The 19,594-nt window shown below is 42.2% G+C and overlaps 1 protein-coding gene across 1 annotated transcript; it reads right to left on the reverse strand.

The window, feature by feature from the left end:
* Positions 1–2,717: 2,717 nt before the first annotated feature.
* RNASEL (ribonuclease L) lies at positions 2,718–17,589 on the reverse strand. The gene is made up of 7 exons (XM_066261290.1): positions 17,483–17,589; positions 14,108–15,774; positions 11,383–11,468; positions 9,676–9,881; positions 8,973–9,105; positions 5,939–6,081; positions 2,718–4,901 (listed from the first exon to the last, which is right to left on the reverse strand). Exons 2-7 carry the CDS (start codon positions 15,588–15,590, stop codon positions 4,721–4,723), a joined length of 2,232 nt encoding a protein of 743 aa, XP_066117387.1. The 5' UTR covers positions 15,591–15,774; positions 17,483–17,589; the 3' UTR covers positions 2,718–4,720.
* Between the last annotated feature and the right edge of the window lie 2,005 nt (positions 17,590–19,594).

Raw genomic sequence — 19,594 nt, forward strand, 5'->3', positions numbered from 1 at the left:
CGCTGACCTTCCGCTCAGTGACGCTGACTTCACAGTTAGTGTGATTTGCCAGAAAACCAAATCAGTAATCAGTTACAGTTGCGGCTAGCATGATAAAGAAGAAATATCTAACTGTCCTGATGAATTTTTTTTGTTCCAGTCATTCTCGATGCTTGAAGAACTTTCTGGTTTATGAGGAAGCTTGTCTAACCCATTCAGACTAAAGAGTGACAGAAAGAGGCAGAGGACAACTAAACAAGAGAGACTGAGTGAGACTAGCCTTCCACCTTCAGGAGCCTTTTCAGGACGTGGTTCAGGGGGCGGCATGAAACCTCCCTTCTTCCTACGGAAGTGTGATAAGATGGCGGACCTTCAGTTGGAGGGCCTCCGACTGATCAGGTGTTGGCACAGAGGAGTGGGCGCCCGTCCCCCACCCCCACACCTCAACCAGGGCTGTAGAGCATCTACCTGAATAAAGGATGTCTGCATTCACGAGCTGTGGGCCTCCCGTCTTCTTAAAGAGAAGGGCACAAGAAACAATATGTTGCTCTCAGAGCCAAATTTTCCAGGAGGCAAGCTGGTGGTAAATCCCGTTTTCACTCCTTAGTAACTTTGTGATTGTCAGCAAATTACTTAACCTCCATGAGTCCAAAGCCCCTTGTGAGTGAAACTTAGATGAAAGTCTCTATCCCCTGGAGTTGTTTGGAGAAGACGAAAGAGAAAACAGAGGCCCAGTGCCCAGTACAGGGCCAAGAATAGAGTCAGGGGCAGGGACATTAGTTGCTGTCATTCTTCCCACCTTTTCCCTAAACTTCCCAAAATGTAAAGTAAATGCCAAAACAGTAGTGATATAGTTGAACAGTTAATTCCCAAGAAATTCTGAATGCATTTCCTCCAACAAGATCCATGATTCATTGGGGATTGAGTGGCCAGGTCATCCACAAATCAATTTAATTCCTAACATATACATAGTCACTTGGAGGAGTTATATATCTACAATGAATAGGAGGTAATAAGATTTCCTCCTCTTCCATTACAGGCACTCCCTGAGCCCCTGACAGATGCTTTCAGATATTCGTGATCCCTTATTGAGCACTTACTATGTGACAGGAGGGAGGAGAATGGTGAGACTTGTTTTATAGGCGAGGTAATGTAGGTATAGAGAGGTCAGGTCTCTTCTTGCTTGCATAGTTTCTGAGAAGTCAAATGTAATTCTTATCTGTGTTTCTCTATAGATAAAGCATTTTATTCCTCTGGCTTCTGTCAAGATTTTGTTTGCCTTTGATATTCTGCAGTTTGAGTATGACATGACAGTCATTCTTCTTGGGGTTCTCTAAGCTTCCTGGACCTGTGGTTTGGTACCTAGCATGAATTTGGGTGAAATTCTCAGTCATTATGCTTCAAATATTTATTTTGTTTCTTCTCTTTCTGGTTTTCCTTTAATAACCTTACAAAACAGACATCATTGGACCCAGATAGGTTCCTGTTGAATTCTACCAAACATATCAGTTCCCTTCAATCTCTTTCAGACACTAAAAGCAGAGGGAATGCTTCTTAATTCATTCTATAAGGCCAGCATTCCTGTATACCAAATCCAGACAAAAACATTGCAAGAAAAAACCCCACATTCCTTAAATGTTTGGTAGAATTCAATAGAGAGCCTTCTAGGCCCGATGATTTGTTTTGGAAGGTTATTAAATATTTATTGAATTTTCTTAGCCAGATATAGACCTATTTAGATTTTTTATTTCCTCTTGAACGAATACTGGAAAACTGTGTTTTTTAATAAATTGGTCCATTTCGTCTAGGTCAGGGGTCTCAAACTTGTGGCCCGTGGGCCGCATGCGGCCCGCCGAACAATTTTGTGTGGCCCACAGACTAATCCACGAAGTTCAAAATATTTTGGATAAAATTAAGTAAGCCTAGGGGCCTACTTGTATTTTTCATTTCTCTAGCATCCTAGCTAGATATTAGCTTAGTCAACAGCAGTTGTGATGCAAACTACAGTTTCTGGTCGTTTTGTGACACTGAGTAAACTGCATGTACGATTGTGCTTGTTGTACTGATTTTTTTTTGTTTTCAACTGCAGTGAGAAAAGTGTTGCGTAACAGTTGCCTTTTGTAGACCTAGTGCGGCCCGCCGAACGGCTGTGATCTTGCTCTGCGGCCCACATGCTGAGTTGAGTTTGAGACCCCTGGTCTAGGTTATCAAATTTGTGGCATAGAGTTGTCCATACTATCCCTTATCCTTTAAGGTCCATGGGATCTATACTGATGTCCCGCTGTCATTTCTGGTATTAATAATTTGTGTTCTCTCTCTGTTTCTCTTAGTGGCCTAGCTAGACACTTATTGATATCATGGTTCTTTTTAAAGAATCAGCCTTAGCTGATTTAAAATTTTTTTCTCTGTTGGCTTTCTGTTTTCAATTTCATTGATTTCTGCTTTGATTCTTATTATTTATATTTTTCTGCTTACTTTGGACTTCATTAGTTCTTCTTTGTCTAGTTTTCTATTACTATTATTAATAGCATATATATTTAAGTCCCAATGGTTATTAACATAATTATGTCATGAATATGTATCTTTAAAAACTGAAAGGTTAACAGCAGTTATTCTAAGTATTGGGATTACATGGTGGCATTTATTTTCTTCCTCTGCAATAAACTAAAATTTAATACACACACACACACACAAATCTCACATATTCCAAATACCAACTATAATTTTTTTATTCATAAAAGGATGACATTGTATGCTTAAAGTAGGTCCTTGGAGTGTTATACATATTACTAAGAGAAAGCAAACTAAAAATAAGCCAAAAGGAAATGTTTCAACGATCTTTGCCATTTTAACTTGATAGAGCATTTTATAGTGATTTAAAATAATTACAATAAATAAATATAGCATTATATTTTTAATATAATAAGTAAAAGAGCAGAATCAGAATGAAATAATACACTAGGGTGTAAATTATGCAAATTTTCCTATGCATGTAAACAAAGTCTGAGATGGAATATGGAAATTTAAAGTTTATTATCACAATGAGAGTATAACTGTTTTCTATTTCTGATACTCCATAGTCTTATTTACCAAGTAATAAAAATCAGATTTTTTAACAAGACACTACTATCAATGTTCTTACAAATTTTACTACTCTTATAAAAGAATTGGTTTATGTCTTTTTAGAAAAATTTTTCTATTGATTTGATTTCAGAGATAGAGGGGAGAGAGAGATAGAGAGAGAAGCATCAATTCATTTCATTTAGTTGTTCCATTTAGCTGTGCACTCATTGGTTGCTTCTCTTATGTGCCCTGACTGGGGATTGAACCTGTAACCTCTGATGCTCTAGGGTGACACTTTATCCACTGAGCCACCTAAAAATTGGTTTATGTCTTCAACTTCAAGTTTATTTTAATTCTGGTTATTTTTGACCCACCTCATCTATTAAAAAAAAAATCTAATGCCATTTATTTTGCTCTGTTTTTGGTTTACTTCCCATCCCATAATACACAAGAATCTTAGCTGAAGTAGGGAAAGGCCCCGGCCTTACCACTGGCTGGGCAGCACCGGGCCAATCACTGAGCACGTCACATCAGTGTCGCATCTGTGAATGGGCATTACCCACGCTCTGATGTGGTCTGGGTGCTAAGGAGTCAGAAGGCACACTCAGACTGGGCTGTGGAAAGTGAGGGTGTTCAGAGGACTTCTGAGGAGGGGACACTGGAATTGGATCACTATGGGTCCAAAAGCAAAAAAACAGATCCAAGTCACTCCTGTGTGATATGGTCCACACACTCCATGGTCCCGGGCCCTGAGCCAGTTCATAAGTATCTCAACCTTTAAGGCACAGTTTCTCAACCTCAGTACCACTGGTATTTTAGGCTGGATAATTCTTTGTTGTGGGGGCTATGCTGTGTGTGCATTGTAGAACATTTGACAGTATCCCTGACCTCTACTAGGTGCCAATAACACTCCCTACCCCCTAGCTATGACAACCAAAAACTTCCAGGCTCTATCAAATGGTTCCCGAGAGGCAAAATTTCTGCAGCTTAGTGCTACTGCCTTAAAGTCATAGAAAACTAGTGTAAGTGGTTCTAAAAGGAATGAAATTCATGCAAAAATTAGTGCCTTGACTTATACTTTGGTCAATAAAGAATGAGTGAATGAATGAATGAATGAATGAGCCACCTAGATCCCCTTTGACATATTCTTTTTAGGTCTCATCCAGATGACCCCTGGGCTAGTAATGAAGTTCTAAGATGCTCAAGAAAGGTAACAACACCACATGCGTTTATACAGCACGCTGTACAAGTTGTATGATCTAGGGCAAGTAATTCAAACTCTTTTGAGTCTCAAGTTCATCAGTTCTTAAATGGGGATATTTAACCCATGTTGCAAGATCATTGGGATAATCACATAAGGTAACTGATGTCAAACATACAGTGTTAGGGATCTAGGCACTTACTCTTCAGAGCAACAGAGGAATCAGCAGGATACCCTTCCAGCTCCTGCCTCTAACTTTTAGCCAAAAAAAGCACCAGCGTAATTTAAGCATATACTTTTTTGTTTGTTTGTTTGTAATAAACCTATAGGGAATCCATGTTGCCAGGAACTGACATCAGCCATCCAACTCATCCCTCACATGCAACCAAGTTAGTTAAGAGGCCCAGAGAGTCGTGACTTGCTCAGGATCTCACAGCTAATAAGAACCTCATTGAACTCGGAAGACTTGGCCAGCACTCAGAACTGCCCAGCCTGTTGGCCACCATCACCCCTACCACAGCAAGGCTCGAGTGTGTTGTGAGATTTGGGAAAATGCCTTGCATATTCTGTGTTCTGTAGCTTCGTATAGACATAGATGACCAGCTCAGGGAATGTCTTCTGAAAATACTGGGCAGGGTCTTGAATTATCTCCTTCATACTGAAATGAAATGTAAATATTTTGGCACATGTGCCCCAAATTCTTCCCCCTTTATAGCATTTGGTCAGGAGATCACTGTGCTCCCTTGATTTCTAGAGCAAAATGAATAAGGACTTGGGAATCTGACAGAGCAAGAGTCATCTCCTGACTCTTCAACTCACTGTGTGAACTTTAACAACGCACTGTCTGTGAACTTCAGTTTTATCATCTATACCAGTGGTCCCCAACCCCTGGGGCCGCGGACCGGTAGTGGTCCATGGGCCATTTGGTACCGGTCCGCAGAGAAAGAATAAATAACTTACATTATTTCCATTTTATTTATATTTAAGTCTGAACGATGTTTTATTTTTAAAAAATGATCAGATTCCCTCTGTTACATCCGTCTAAGACTCACTCTTGACACTTGTCTTGTAAGTTCAACAATTATATTTAAAAATACCACAGTATTTACGCCAGTCGCATAATTTCATTATGTGCATTTATCCATCCCACCCTAAAGGCCAGTCCATGAAAATATTTTCTGACATTAAACCGGTCTGTGGCCCAAAAAAGGTTGGGGACCACTGATCTATACAATAGACAGAATACAATTCCCCAATCCCTCATCTATATTTCCAAGATCCAGAAGAGCCCTAGAAACTGCAAGCTTTTTTTCCCCTGTAAGTTTGCAGTGAACGTTTTTGGCAGCAAGAGCTTATTTACTAACATGGGGCTACTTTCTAAACTTTTATTAGGTTCCATTCACTTTACCCAGCTGAGCAGAGCCCTGCACTTCTTCACACGTGGGAGTCACTAGACTTCTGTTCAGTGGGACTCAGCAAAAGTTACAAAGAAAGACGAGAGCCTGCTGGTCATGTCCACCCCCTCACTGTAAGACCCTTGTGATGGTTCTTGTCTAAGCAGAGGGGAGGAGTTGCTTTTCTTTCAGCAACATTAACTTTGTTCTTCCCATCACATAAGCAGATACAAATTTAGAACTGGATTTTTAAATCTTCCTCATTTCCTCTGTGACTTACAGGAATGAAAACAATACTTACTCTTTGTTCTTTTCTTCATTTATGTGTTCCCCCAAATTCCGGATGAACTTTAGCAGATCACCCACAGAATCCTGATATTTTTTGCCTTTTTTGCCTTTTTTTGTATAAAAGGCATTCATTTTTCCCATAACATATTTGTCAATCTAAAAAAGATTTAAAAAAAATATTACACAAAAAAATGTGGTAACAACACAAAATAAATCCTGCTGGGATACAAAAAGGCAAAATACAAATTTGAATATACGTCAAAATTACTACTAATTAAAAAAGCAATGCTAACTGTTATTGTGTTTGGATGTGGGATGACCAGTAACTTTAAATGTGTCTGTCTGTTTTCAAGTGAATTGTTTTCATAGAAAATGAAATACATTAAAGCATAGTTTAGCTTTAGAACATCTTTGGCCACTATACTAGGAAATGGGCCCATTGTACTCAACTGTATCTTTACCCTGTGGCCACCTTTGCAAATTCACACATGATCACATGTCCTCCAAGTGGAAACTGAGACTGGCAGCCATGGCCAAAGCGATTGCAGAGGGGTTTTGTTTTCTTCTCTTTTTAATTCTATGTCCAACAGGGTTACATGTTTCTCCTGGCCTCTAAGTATCCCAAGGCAACTTCCATCATATTAAAGCCTTCCTCTTTGTGCTGACACCTTACAGATGGCTTCGCGTCCAGAAAGAGTTTGTAGGCCCTGGCCAGTTGGCTCAGTGGTAGAGCGTCGGCCTGGCATGCGGGGGACCCAGGTTCGATTCCCGGCCAGGGCACATAGGAGAAGTGCCCATTTGCTTCTCCACCCCCCCCCCCTCCTTCCTCTCTGTCTCTCTCTTCCCCTCCTGCAGCCAAGGCTCCATTGGAGCAAAGATGGCCCGGGCGCTGGGGATGGCTCCTTGGCCTCTGCCCCAGGCGCTAGAGTGGCTCTGGTCGCGGCAGAGCGACGCCCCAGAGGGGCAGAGCATCGCCCCCTGGTGGGCGTGCCGGGTGGATCCCGGTCGGGCGCATGCGGCAGTCTGTCTTACTGTCTCTCCCTGTTTCCAGCTTCAGAAAAATACAAAAAAAAAAAAAAAAAGAAAGAGTTTGTAGTAAGGGTACAAGACCCAACAACCTGAAGCCGTAGGTCCCGTCAGGAGAGTGACCGGTGACTGGACCAAGACCAGAGAAGACCCGCGGAGATTGCCCAGGTGTCGGAAGTGTGCAGCCTCTGTGGCTGCGGCAGGGTAGGGTAGGGTGGGACAGCTTGTTGAAAGGAGGCAGGAATAGACACCTGAAACCTTGGCTCTGGACCTGAGCTGCCAGAACTGATTGTAAGACCATGAGAATGGGCCAGTCAGTAAAATCAATAGAATAAAAGACTGAAATGGGAATTAAATGATACAGCCTGAAGTTAATAAAAATTCAATATAAGTCAATGCAGTTGAGAGAAAACAACCAATAAACTGGGAAACAAAAGACCAGGGTTTTCTTCCCCACCCTGCTCATCTCTGGCTTTCCAGGCCCGGGTATTTTGGGGTGCTCCTCTGAGCTTCCATTTCCTCGGCAGTTAAATGACTGGGTGGACCCGATGGCATCATAGCTTTGTGCAGTGAGTGGCTTGAGCCTGTGACCTCTGCAGCCAGACTGCCCCGCTTCAAATCCTGCTGCGCCCCTTCCTGCTTCTCTGGCTTTGAAAAAATGGTGCCTAATTCTGCCTACTTGCAAAGCAGAGGTATTTGCCTCAGAGGTTGCTATAAGGATTAACTGTGGTAACTGACGTCAAGTCCTCAGGCCGACGGCCGCCGTGTAGTCAGCACAACATGATCATTACCTATTACTGTCATCTGCTCTGGTTTCAAATTTCCCCATTTCTACAAGTTTAAGTTTCAGCTGACATTTTATAGATATTCGTTTGGCAAAGAGTCATGGCACACCTACTCCATGCCAGGGACAGAATAATGAACAAGATAACAGATAGTCTCTGCCCTCATGGAATTTACAAGACAGCAGGAAAGATGAACATCCAGCCAGCATTTATGGGCGGGATGTGTAATCTAGAGTTAAGTGAAGGAAAGGAAAGCAAAATGAGACCTGGAAACAAAGAGGTATGAAAGAAACAAGAGTCCTAAATCGGCCCAATATATGGAAGCTGATGGTCTCAGTCAAAGACCTTAGGATGATGGTTTCTCCCATAATGCTTTGCACCTTTGTCTGGGCGCCCAGCATGGGTCACACAGCCATCATTTCTGTGGGTCTCCAGGCCCCACATGGCCCATACCATACTCTGCTTAGTATACCCATGACCTCACATGGGTATATTAATAATGATGAAAGTTTTGGTAGTACTGACTACATCAAGGTGGTGATTAATTTTGATATTCTGCTGTATTTAGATTGGTGGACCTATTCTTGAAGAGGAAGAATATGAAAGATTGTCCATTTTCTTGAGCAGAATGGAGGTGTGTTCTGTGGATCCTCAGAGCCAGGCTGCTCATAGGCAGCAGAGGCCTTGGACGGAAAGTGCTTGTAGAAGAGCATCGTGGTGACAGCGTCATTAGCCAAGCCCTTCACAGAGAACAAGTCTTGAGGGAAAGAGCCACAGAAAAGGAAAAGGCTGATGGGCTGGGACAAGACCATCCTAAAGAGGAGCCTACATAGGGTCTATCAAGAAGGTTTGGTGTCTAGAAGGGGAAGCAGAGACTCAGAAGGGAAGAGAGAATTAGGATGGGAAAGAAGAGAAAGGAAATTCCATCTTTCACTTTTTTCTTTTTAATTTTTGATTCTCTTTTATTTCAGCGGGAGAGAAAGGAGGGGGGAGAGAGAGAGAGAGAGAGAAGGACATCGAGCTATTCCTATATGTGCCCTGACCGGGGATCAAATCAGCTACCTCTGTGTTTTGGGACAATGCTCTAACCAACTGAGCTATCTGGACAGGGCACTCTTTTGTTTCTTGATTGGGCCAGGCCAGGCAATAGTATTTAAAAAGTTTGAAACCCTATCATAAAACATTACACAGCATCTAATTCCTGAATAACTCCCAGACAGTAGGAATCGTTCATACCTTAGAAGTCCACTGGTGAAAACTGTAATGTTCTTTTGATGGTGTAGGCTCCAGTAATTGGAGGATATAGCTGTTCTTTTTTCCCAGTTTGATGTCGGATTCATTTCCCACATCCCTAAGGGTCCTGTAGCGGCTGAGGATGACAGAGTTATGGACATTCCATCCCTCCCACTCTATCCAGAAAGAGAAAACCATTAGATTTTGGTTTTTAATAAAAGTAGTAAAAATTATGTCTTTAAAAATTCTGCATGATGAGAGAGGCGTCTCTCTCTCTCTCTCTTCCTATTCTTCAGAAGAAGAACTAGAACCCAGAGAGGTTAAGTCACCACTCCAAGGACACACAGCCAGGACATGCCCAGTTGAGAAGAAAACTGGGTCTGCTGATCCTCAGCCTGACTTCTGCCCACACCACTTCACTGTGATGGTTCATTTTACATGTTAACTTGACTGATCACAGGGGGCCCAGATTAAACACTATTCTGGGTGTGTCTGTGAGGGTGTTTCCAGATGAGATTGGCATTTGAATCAGTGGACTCAGTAAAGCAGATTGTCCTCTCCAGTGTTGTATGTGTGTGTATGTGTGTGTGTGTGTGTGTGTGTGGAACCACATTTCCTACAGGTTCTGTTTACCTAGGGAACCCTAACTGGTACCTTTACTGTCTCCATTCTGGGAGGCTGTGACATACACTCAAGTTTCACTTACCTCTCCCAACTCCAGAAGAAAGGATGACCCAGCAGGTTACTCAAATGCTTCGTCACATTTTCTCCAGGGTGGCATAGGCTCTTAATGAGGTCCTTAATTTCTTCATTTAGAGAAAGTTTAATCACCTCTTTAGTAATTTTAATCTTCAGTGTCTCAAAAGGGATGTCTCCTCTCGTTACCACATATAGGACCAGCCGTCCAAGGGCCTGCACAAAAGCCACCAATCAAACCAAAGTTCCTTATGAATTATCACTCTATTTGGGTGACCTCAAGCACGTCATGAGGCTAGGGACAGCTGGAAAATGGGAGGAATCCCGAGGAGTCCACAGGCTGGCTAGGGAGAGAAGACACAGGTTTGTGCATAGAAAACTCTTCAAGGCAGTATGCAGTCCTCACAGTTAAGGATTATAAGGAGAAAAAGATAATCCTGGGCCTGAGTTGTCAGGGCAGACTGCCTGGAGGAAGAGGGATTTGAGCTGGACCTCAAAGTATCTATAGAAGTTAGATAAACAGGGGAAAGAGAAGAGGTTTTAAATAAGGGGAATGACAGGAGCTGAGAATTTGGACTTTGGGTGGGGACTGTGTCAGGCAGCAGGTGAAGGAGCCAGTCCAGGTCCAGCAGGATACAGTGATGGCCCCAGGGGTTAGGCCATGGCAAGGAGGAAAGGCCTAGAAGGAGGCCAGCATAGGAAAGCCTGCATCAAGCAACATACCAGTCAGAGAAAGAGCTGAAATCTGGAGCCACTGAACCAGCAAGGCCAGACCCAGGGAAGGAGAGCTCTTGTCCATTGGATTGAAAGCTCGACACCCGGGAGAGCTCTCTAGGTGCACCCTGTCCTGTCCAGGTCGGAGCCAATGGGAGGGGCTTCATTCTGCAGGGACCGGGTTCTGCCTCTTCTCAGAACTGGTTATTTCAGGGTCTTCACCTTTTGGGCTGCGCTTAGTCTGTTTCGAGCTGGGGATCCCTCCCAGGTGCTTTAGAGCAGTGGTCCCCAGCCTTTTTTGGGCCACGGACCGGTTTAATGTCAGAAAATATTTTCACGGACCAGCTTTTAGGGTGGGACGGATAAATGTATCACGTGACCGAGACAAGCATCAAGAGTGAGTCTTAGACGGATGTAACAGAGGCAATCTGGTCATTTTTTTTTTAAATAAAACATTGTTCAGACTTAAATATAAATAAAACGGAAATAACGTAAGTTATTTATTCTTTCTCTGCGAACCGGTACCAAATGGCCCACGGACCACCGCCGGTCCGCAGCCCGGGGTTGGGGACCACTGCTTTAGAGGGTCTTAGTATCTGGCCCTCTTCAGAGTTGGATGGAACAGGAAAATAAATCTCATTTATCTTGTCCTTGGGCAGAAAATGACTCCTGCAGGAACTTTGGAGCTGTTTTGGGGATACCTCCTAGAGGTAATCTGAGAAAAGGCGCGGCATGTTCAATTCATTTGCTACGTCACTAGTGGAGAAAGAAAGAACTCCATAGACACAGAAAGAAGCCACAATGACAACCAGTCCACACCAACCCAGGAAAATGCCATTGTCTGCAAGGCAGTGACAGCAGTGAGCCCTGGGGACAGGGGTGGCTTGAAAGTTATTTCCTTCCTGGTTAAAATAGCTACGTCCTCTAATCGGCCATAGGAAATAAGGTAAAGAACGAGTAAAGAAGCAGAAAGATGGAAAAGTAAACCGACTAGAGAAATTACCTCTAGATCTGTCTGGATGTGCTCTGGCTCTCCAGCCCACTTGATGCTTTTATCAAAATCTGCCAGGCGAACAGCATTCTTAGAATCTAAGGGATAGTTTTAGAGGAGCATTAAAAATTCTCATTCTTCATGCGGTAATTTATTTAGATAAATATAAAACACAATGTGTGCTCCATCATCTTGCAATAATAAAACTTATATCGGCATGGCTGTTTACTTCTCAAAACACTCATGGGCACATCATTTGACCTATTAAGAATCTACCCAATAACAGGCCTTATATTTTATTTTTTCCAAGCCAGGAGGTGGGAAAGGATGAAGACAAATTCAACCAGCACCCTATTCATGCAAGCTTGGAATCCATACCATAAATGTTACTTTATATAGCAAAATAGGAACTTTGTAGACGTGATTAAGAATTCTGAGATGGGAGAGATTATCCTGGGTTATCAGGATGAAACTTGAATGTAGTTACATGTATACTTATACAAGGGAGGCAGGGCGGGATTTGACAGCAGAAGAGAAGATAATGAGTGACTACAGAGGCAGAGTAAAGTGATGCCTCCACAAGCCAAGGAATGCTAACAACCACCAGAAGCTGGAAGAGAAAAGGAAGAGTCCCTCTTATTGCTGCCAGAGGGAATTTGGCTCTGCTGACAACTGATTTGGGACCAGTAAAACTGATCTGAAATTTGTGGCCTCCACACTGTGGGAAAATACGTTTCTGTTGTTTTAAGCAATTGTTTGTGATCATCTGTTTCAACAGCCATAGGAAACTAACTGAGTTTGCCATGCTTCCTTGGGTGTAAATTCTGTTTCATGCATCTTTTTCATGGTATTGGCACTCAAATATCCTCAGTGATTTTTGACTGTAAGCCCTACTGTGCAGCTGAGAATCCCTGAAGCCCTGTGAGCTGCTTCTGTTAATGCCACCCAACAGAGGGGAAGGATGGAGGCTGTTGTCAGAGCTTCTGCTTTGCATTGGATTCAGTGAAACTCGGCACATGCCACTTAATAGGGTGCTTTGGCAGAAATCTTGTGGGCTTAATTGTTTTTTGTTTCTCTTAAGATATTAACCACTCAATGCCTCAAGGAGAAAGCCTGTCTACAGACAGACATGCTTGTCACAGATGCTTGGTCCTAGGGGAAGGAGTGCACAGGATTTGATCTTCCCAGTTTCCACTGATGCATCAGTCTGTGTGTTAGCTGGTCCTCTGTCCTCTCCTGCTTCTGGCTTCTATGCTCTTGATAGATGCTGTTTTTGCACGGCTCCCACTTTGGTAAGTGATATTTACCAGTGGCTCCCTGCATTTGTCCTGGGCTCCTGTGATCTTCAATCCCATCCTAGCCATGTTTACGCTCTCTAGAAGTCTTCAAAGATTTTGTTCAAAAAATCTTTTATTTATTTATTTTTAATTTTGATCTTGGCTATGAATTCATTTAAAAATCCTTTCCTAAAACTTTTGGGATTTGATATAGAAAATGAATTATAGTATATGTTAGGTTCACCTTGAGGCAGAAATAGAATCAATTTTTTATTGTTCAAGCTTGAAAATGAAGGAGGTGGTCTAAAAATTCCAAAGAATAAATAGTCACAGGTTGTTTTTTTTTTTAGGACATGATATATAACCCTTTTACATCCAGATCAGTGGTTAGAATTGGAAGGACCTTGCCCTTGGCTGAATCTGACTCTCTTGTTAGAGCTGCACATATTTCTGGCCCGTGTCAGTCTCCCAGGCAACTGCTGCTTAAGACCAGGAAGAACTGTCACTAGCACCTGTCTTCAAACTATAAGCCAAAGCAGAGTTGTATTCCTATGTATACCTATTTCCCTCCTCCAGGATCTTAACTATCCTTACTTCTCCATACCTGAACCCTCCTTTTGCCCTGTTCCCTTACACTGAGTTTAAATCTCAATGCATATCTGTTAGGTGTTTGCTTAGCTTCTAGACGAGTGCCTGACCTTTGTTCACACCTACAACGTACAGGTGCCTTGCCTATTTAACATCTGCTTTTTGACCTCATAACAACCATATGAAAGAGATATTTTCAGACTCAAGTGAGGAAACCAAGGCTCATAGAATTAAGTGACTTGTTCAAGGTTACAAAGCTATAAAGTAGCAGGACAAGCTATAAGTAGGGAGGCAAGGTTCCAAGCCTCCCTAAAGGCAATTAAAGCCAAAGCATTTTCTACGGCACCATATTGACTCCTCGGACTTTCCATTCACTTCTGCTTGTTTCGCCTAATGTTGTTTTCATTTATTTTGTTTTCGGTTTGAACCAGTAGATGCTGACTGTTCCATCTGCTTGGAGTCTGTTTCACTGTGTTGAGGATTGACATCCTCAATTTTGAACTGAGTTTTACCACTAAGTTTCACAATAACTGTCACCCTGTCTCAAGAAGCACACCTTCAGGGTTCTCAAACTTAAAGACTACTCTAGGAATCCAACTTTCTGGAGCTGGCTCCATCCAAGACATACTTCACATTTGTATCTGCCAAAGGCAACATGAGGTTAGCTGGTATCCATTAGCATTCGCGACCTCCATGAGGAGGAAGGGTGATCACCAGAAGCAGGAAGACTGCACTGTAATTATGACTTTGTTGTATTAACCCCCAAACCGAATAACCCACATTTACTCTAGTCCTTTCCTACCTGCAATGAAAATGCTTTCCTTTTGTCAATAAAGACCCCCACAACTTCTAAGAGACGACTGGGGACTCACCTATCAAGATGTTTCGTGGCTGAAGATCCTGGTGAGCATATCCACATGACAAATGTAGCTCAACAACAGCCTTAAATATAGATAAGAGGATGTCTCGGGCCAACACATCTTCCTTGTTCTCCACAGCCTCCCCGCCGTGATTGCCCAAGTGCTCCTCCAGTGTCCGTTCGCAGAGGGAGATGCACACATACAGACAGCCCCCAACGCTCTCAGTCCCGTACAATGTCACCAAGTTACTGTTCGCTCGAATGCTCTGCAGACAGGAGACTTCCTTTTGTCCACGAGGGCTGACTTCGGAGAATCGCTTCACCGCTACCTCTTGCTCTTGGTAGAAGCCCAGGTAGATGCCCCCTTCTGAAGTGTCAGCAATTTTATATTTTTCCTCAATAAAGATCTTGAGTTTGCCAATCACAGGGGAGCATATCCTATGGAGATGTTTCAGGGCCGGCCCCCAACGTGAGCTCTGGGGCTTCCAGTCTTCAGCAGGAGGGGGGGCATCCTCTCTGGCTCCGTGACAGCGAAGAAGGTTAACAAGGTCATTGTTAAGATACCTGCGCTTTGCTAACATGACAATGTTCCCACAATCTGCGCTGGCTCCTTTGTTACACAGCAACGCGACAATTTTCGTCAGTTTGAGGTCGACAGCCCACCACAGTGCTGTTTTGCCATCCCTGTCTGTGTCATTGATGCCTATATGTTCTTGTTCTAGAAGCATCTGCACCAAAGCCAAGTGATTCTTTTCCACGGCCAGAATCAGGGGCGTCTTCCCTTTCTCTCCCCTCACATTGACATCAACCCCATGGTCCAACAGAAGGCGAGCAATGGCCTCCACATTACTATTATCAGGTTTCACTAGAGCGTGGATCAAAGCATTTCTGCCCATATTGTCACAGACATTGACATTGGCCCCCATCTCCTCAAGGAGGAGCCTCAAGACTTCTACCTGTCCCTTTTCAGCAGCATCCATGAGAGCTGTGGCCCCTCCTTTCCCAAGCTTCCTTTGATCTTCTATTGTCTTTCGACCCAAATCTACCTCTGCTCCCAGCTCCCACAAGAATTTTAAGGCGTCAACCCGACCATACACAGCGGCTTCCATGAAAGCTGTGAAGCCATTATGATCACACTCATTGATATCTGCGCCTACGGAAAGGAAGAGTCGGAGCAGCGTCACATCTCCCACAATCCCAGCAATGATGAAGGGAGTGGCCCCATTTTTCTTCTTCAGAAAAGGGTCAGCACCACTACGAAGCAGGAGATCCACGATGTCTTCCCTGCAAGTCTGTACTGCATTATGCAAGGGGGACCAACCCCCATCCTCTTCCTGGAAATTGACATCAGCCCCTCTTTCCAGCAATTGCTTGATCAGCATCACGTCTTCTTGTTTAACAGCTTCTATCAACAAGTAGTTGTCGTCCCCTGAAGTCCTCCTATTAAGGGAGGGTGTGGGTTTGTTCTTGGGGTTGTCATGGCTCTTGGTGTCCATGATGGTAAATACCACCAGTTAAAACTTTTTGCCTTTCTTTAAGAAAATGAAATTTTACCTCTTTGGGACTTGATCACAGAAACATGGAGCTCTAGAAACTCTTGCCAGGGTAAGTCAAGTTTATCTGGCTACATCTCAGCAGTATGAAGAAGGACAATACTCTTGGAATTTTCTGATGTTATGCCTAGAGACAAAAGAGGTACTTTGAAAGTTTTTAATAGTCAGAAGAACATCTGATTTAGAAACATTACTTTACTAGCAACTTTTTCAAAATATATCTACTTATTTATTATAAGACTTTGTATTATATAATATTATAAATATATAAAATAAAAATATAAAAATTATTACACTGTAATCCTACTGCCCAGAAAACAGACATTATTATTCTTTTGATATACTTCTACAGATTTTTAAAAAATAGTTGAAATCATGCTGTGTAAGTAACTTTTCATCTTCCTTTCATTTATATTATAAATAATTTCTTATGTTATTACAAAGACTTTTTAAATGTTTTTAATGGCTGTGTAATATGTCATCACTCAGTTCATTCATTTCCTTATCACTGAGCAGTTTTTTAAAATGATTTTTAAATAAGATTTTTAAATGGAAATTTTTAAACAATTCTAAATAGTGATGCAGCAAATTTATCTTATTTCACCTAGTTTTAATATGCTAGCTCTTATAATAGATTTCTTATGATAGATTTCAAAGAATTATTGAATAGTCAAAGGATATGATTGTTTTTAGAATTTTCAACCTATATTAATAAATTTCCTTCAATGTCATTTAAACACACTCTGCTGGAAGTAGATAGCCTCATTTAAAAAAAAAAGCAGAATCCTCATTTAATTAAAAAAATGTATCTTTGTCAATTTGTGTTTCTTATACCACAGGAAGTTTGATCACTATGTGTTCCTAGACAAAGTAAACTGCTCAGAAAAATTAGGGAATATTTTATTGCTTCATATTCATTTTGAAATATCCCCTAATATTTGTGAGCAGTACAATTTACAGAAGTGAAAGAGCAAAGACTTAACCTCAGCAAGATCTAAGTTTGAGCCCCTGGTTGTGTAACTTTAGGCTATTGATTCTCAATTTTCTATCCCCTTAAACGGGGACAACAATAAGCAAGGTCAACTGTATAAAGTGCATTAAAGTAGGGGGTGTGGCAAACATTTGGCATTCAATCAATGGAAGAGCTAGCTATGTCCCTTTATTAAAAAAAAAATGTTAACAAATCTTATTTTTCCCCAGCCATGTGCATAGACATACTACACAGGTAGGGAACCTGCCAGTGTCATTTTAGTCCAATTGTCTTCCATCATGTCTGAGCCATTGAGATTCAGTTTAAGCATCAGACTGCACCAAAGTGTTAAGTGAATATTAACTGCACCTGTTACAAAATTCACACAGCAACTATTTTCCAGCTATGTCACAGCTCTCTTGATGTCTAAATCAATGGTACTGCGTAAACATAATCACTCAGCAATGAAACTTTTGAACCAAATGTTTCTGTTACAACTGAGATGGGCCAGTCTGAGTAAGGGAACAGAGAAGGAAAGAAACCCTGAGTGAAATACCAGAGTAGAGAATAAACACATCCCTACAGTAAGAGATTATTCTGCTTTCAGTTTCATTTCCCGAGTATGGCCAGCGGTGCCCAGTAAACAGAGCCGACCTGAACAAATAACGTGTGGGTGTGGCATAACCTTGGTGTTCTCAGGGAGGCTCCGGAAGGTTCCCACTGAAGGGACCTGGGGTGGCTCTTCCTCTCCTTCCTCTCCCCACATCACACACCCCCTTTCACACCAGTCACCAAAGCCCAAGGAATCCTTCAAAGAAAAGAACTTTTCAAACTTCCCCAGCTCTCCTCCTTTTGCCTGTCTTACCTTCTAAACTCAGATGCTTCCTCTGTTATTCTTTGTCAGCATCTAATCTTTCACGCCTGCTGCCTGCAGAAAAAACTTCCTTCCGGCACCAGTCACTGAGCCAGGGAGGCGGAGCCAAGAAAAGAGTGACCAAGGAGCTAAGGGAGGGTCAACTGGCACACGCCCACTCTTGCAGGCGTAGCCTGTGCAGACCGCGTTTTGATTCTCTCCAGAGAAAAATAGTGGCTCTTATTCTGACTGCTGGTGACCTATTTGATGTTCAAGGTCACACTGCCCGCCTCTCAGTCTTTCAACTCATTCTTACCATGTTATTGCAAATCCCTCCAGCTTCTTGAGGGACATGAATGGGAAATAAACATTTATTGAGCACTGACTTGGGGGGCAGGTGCTATGTTCATTGCTTCACGGATGACATAGTCCCAGTTACCTAACAGTCTTGCTGCTGATGAAACTGAGGCTCAGTGAAGTTAAGTGAGCCCAGAGTTCAAGCTTCCTCATTTACCCTGGCACACTCAACTCACTGTCCTCAAAAGGGCACTTTGTTTGCATTCTGGAGACCCGGTCCTATAGCCAGAGCTGTGGCTATATATAATTTATTATTTCTATATCTGTGGCTATTTAACTGAGCGACCTCAGGTAGGTAGTTTAACGATGTTCTCTCATGTAAAATGATATTTAAGTTTTCTTTCTGCTCTAGAAGTTCTGTTCTTGACCATTTTCTTAGCACTGAGCAGCATACAGTATATAAAATGCTACAGTGGGAGATATTTCTGTCCTCAAAGAATATCTAGTCTTGCTGGGGAGACAAACTCCAGAGAGGGTTATGAATAGTGAGCAGACCGTGGTTACATGATCTTCACCAATGTCCACCTACACACTCTAGGTCTTTATTGCCCCTTCCACCCCAATGACACCCAAGCCTCTTTCTCTAGCCCCACCCTTTCTGCTGAGCTTCAGACCCACAAATCTCAAATATGTCCCAAACAGAGACCGTCACCTCTCCCTCAATCTGCTCCTGCTCTTTCTCCATCTCCGTAAATGGCAGCACCACCTGGCTGCCACTCTTCACCCTCATCCCAATACCGAGTCCTTATTTTCATCTGCAAAGCAATGACTAACCTCAGCCCCTGTCATTGCTTATTGCAAGAAACAAATGACTCACTTCCTAGCCTCTAACCTAGAGTCCTACCTGCTTCATTGACTCACCATACCTTGCAGGACAAAGTTCAAAATATTTAACCCATCTTTCATTCAATTAATATTTATTGAGCACCAACTATGTCTACAGTGCCTATTCTAAATGCTTGGGATATGGTGGTTTACCACACAAGTTCCTCAAGCAAGTTCTTCATGGAACTTGCATCTTGGCAGAAAGAGATCATGAACAATTAAAATCTGCAACATATAACATGATTTGAAGGTATGCGATGGCCCCTGGCTGTTCCTGTTCCTCATGGAATCATCACTACTACCCTCCGGTTCTCCATCACATCACACTGCTTTCCACCACCAGGTCTCTGCACGGGCTGCTTCTGATGTCTGAACTAATAATAATAATAATAATAAGAAGAAGAAGAAGAAGAAGAAGAAGAAGAATGATGATGATGGTGGTGACGATGATGATGATAATAATCATAGCAAACATTTATGTAGCTCTGTAGTATGCTTCAGGAACTGTTCTGAGATATATATATATAATTATATATATAATTATATATATATATATAATTATATCATCAAATCCTTACGAGGTAGGTACTATTTTTCATCCCATTGTACCATGAGGAAATGGAGGCGCAAAGTGATTAAGTAACTTGCCTTGTTCTAGGGATTTGGATTATATCACTGAACAGCACAGAGAAAGATGCCTACCCTCATTCTGTTGGCAAAGAAGGCAGACAATGAACACAATAACTAAATTGTATATAATTGTTTGATCATGAACATCCTACAGAGAACAATGAAGTAGGATAAGAAGGGTTGAAAGTACCAGGATGGGAATTGTCAATCAAGAGATACATTTTCTAAGTAAGGGAAACTCAAACGCTGTTATCTAGACCTAACTGCATTTCATGTCTTACTCTTAGGGTCATTTTTCAATTATTTAAATTT

Source organism: Saccopteryx bilineata, chromosome 2 (assembly GCF_036850765.1).
Source record: "Saccopteryx bilineata isolate mSacBil1 chromosome 2, mSacBil1_pri_phased_curated, whole genome shotgun sequence".
NCBI lineage: Eukaryota > Metazoa > Chordata > Mammalia > Chiroptera > Emballonuridae > Saccopteryx > Saccopteryx bilineata.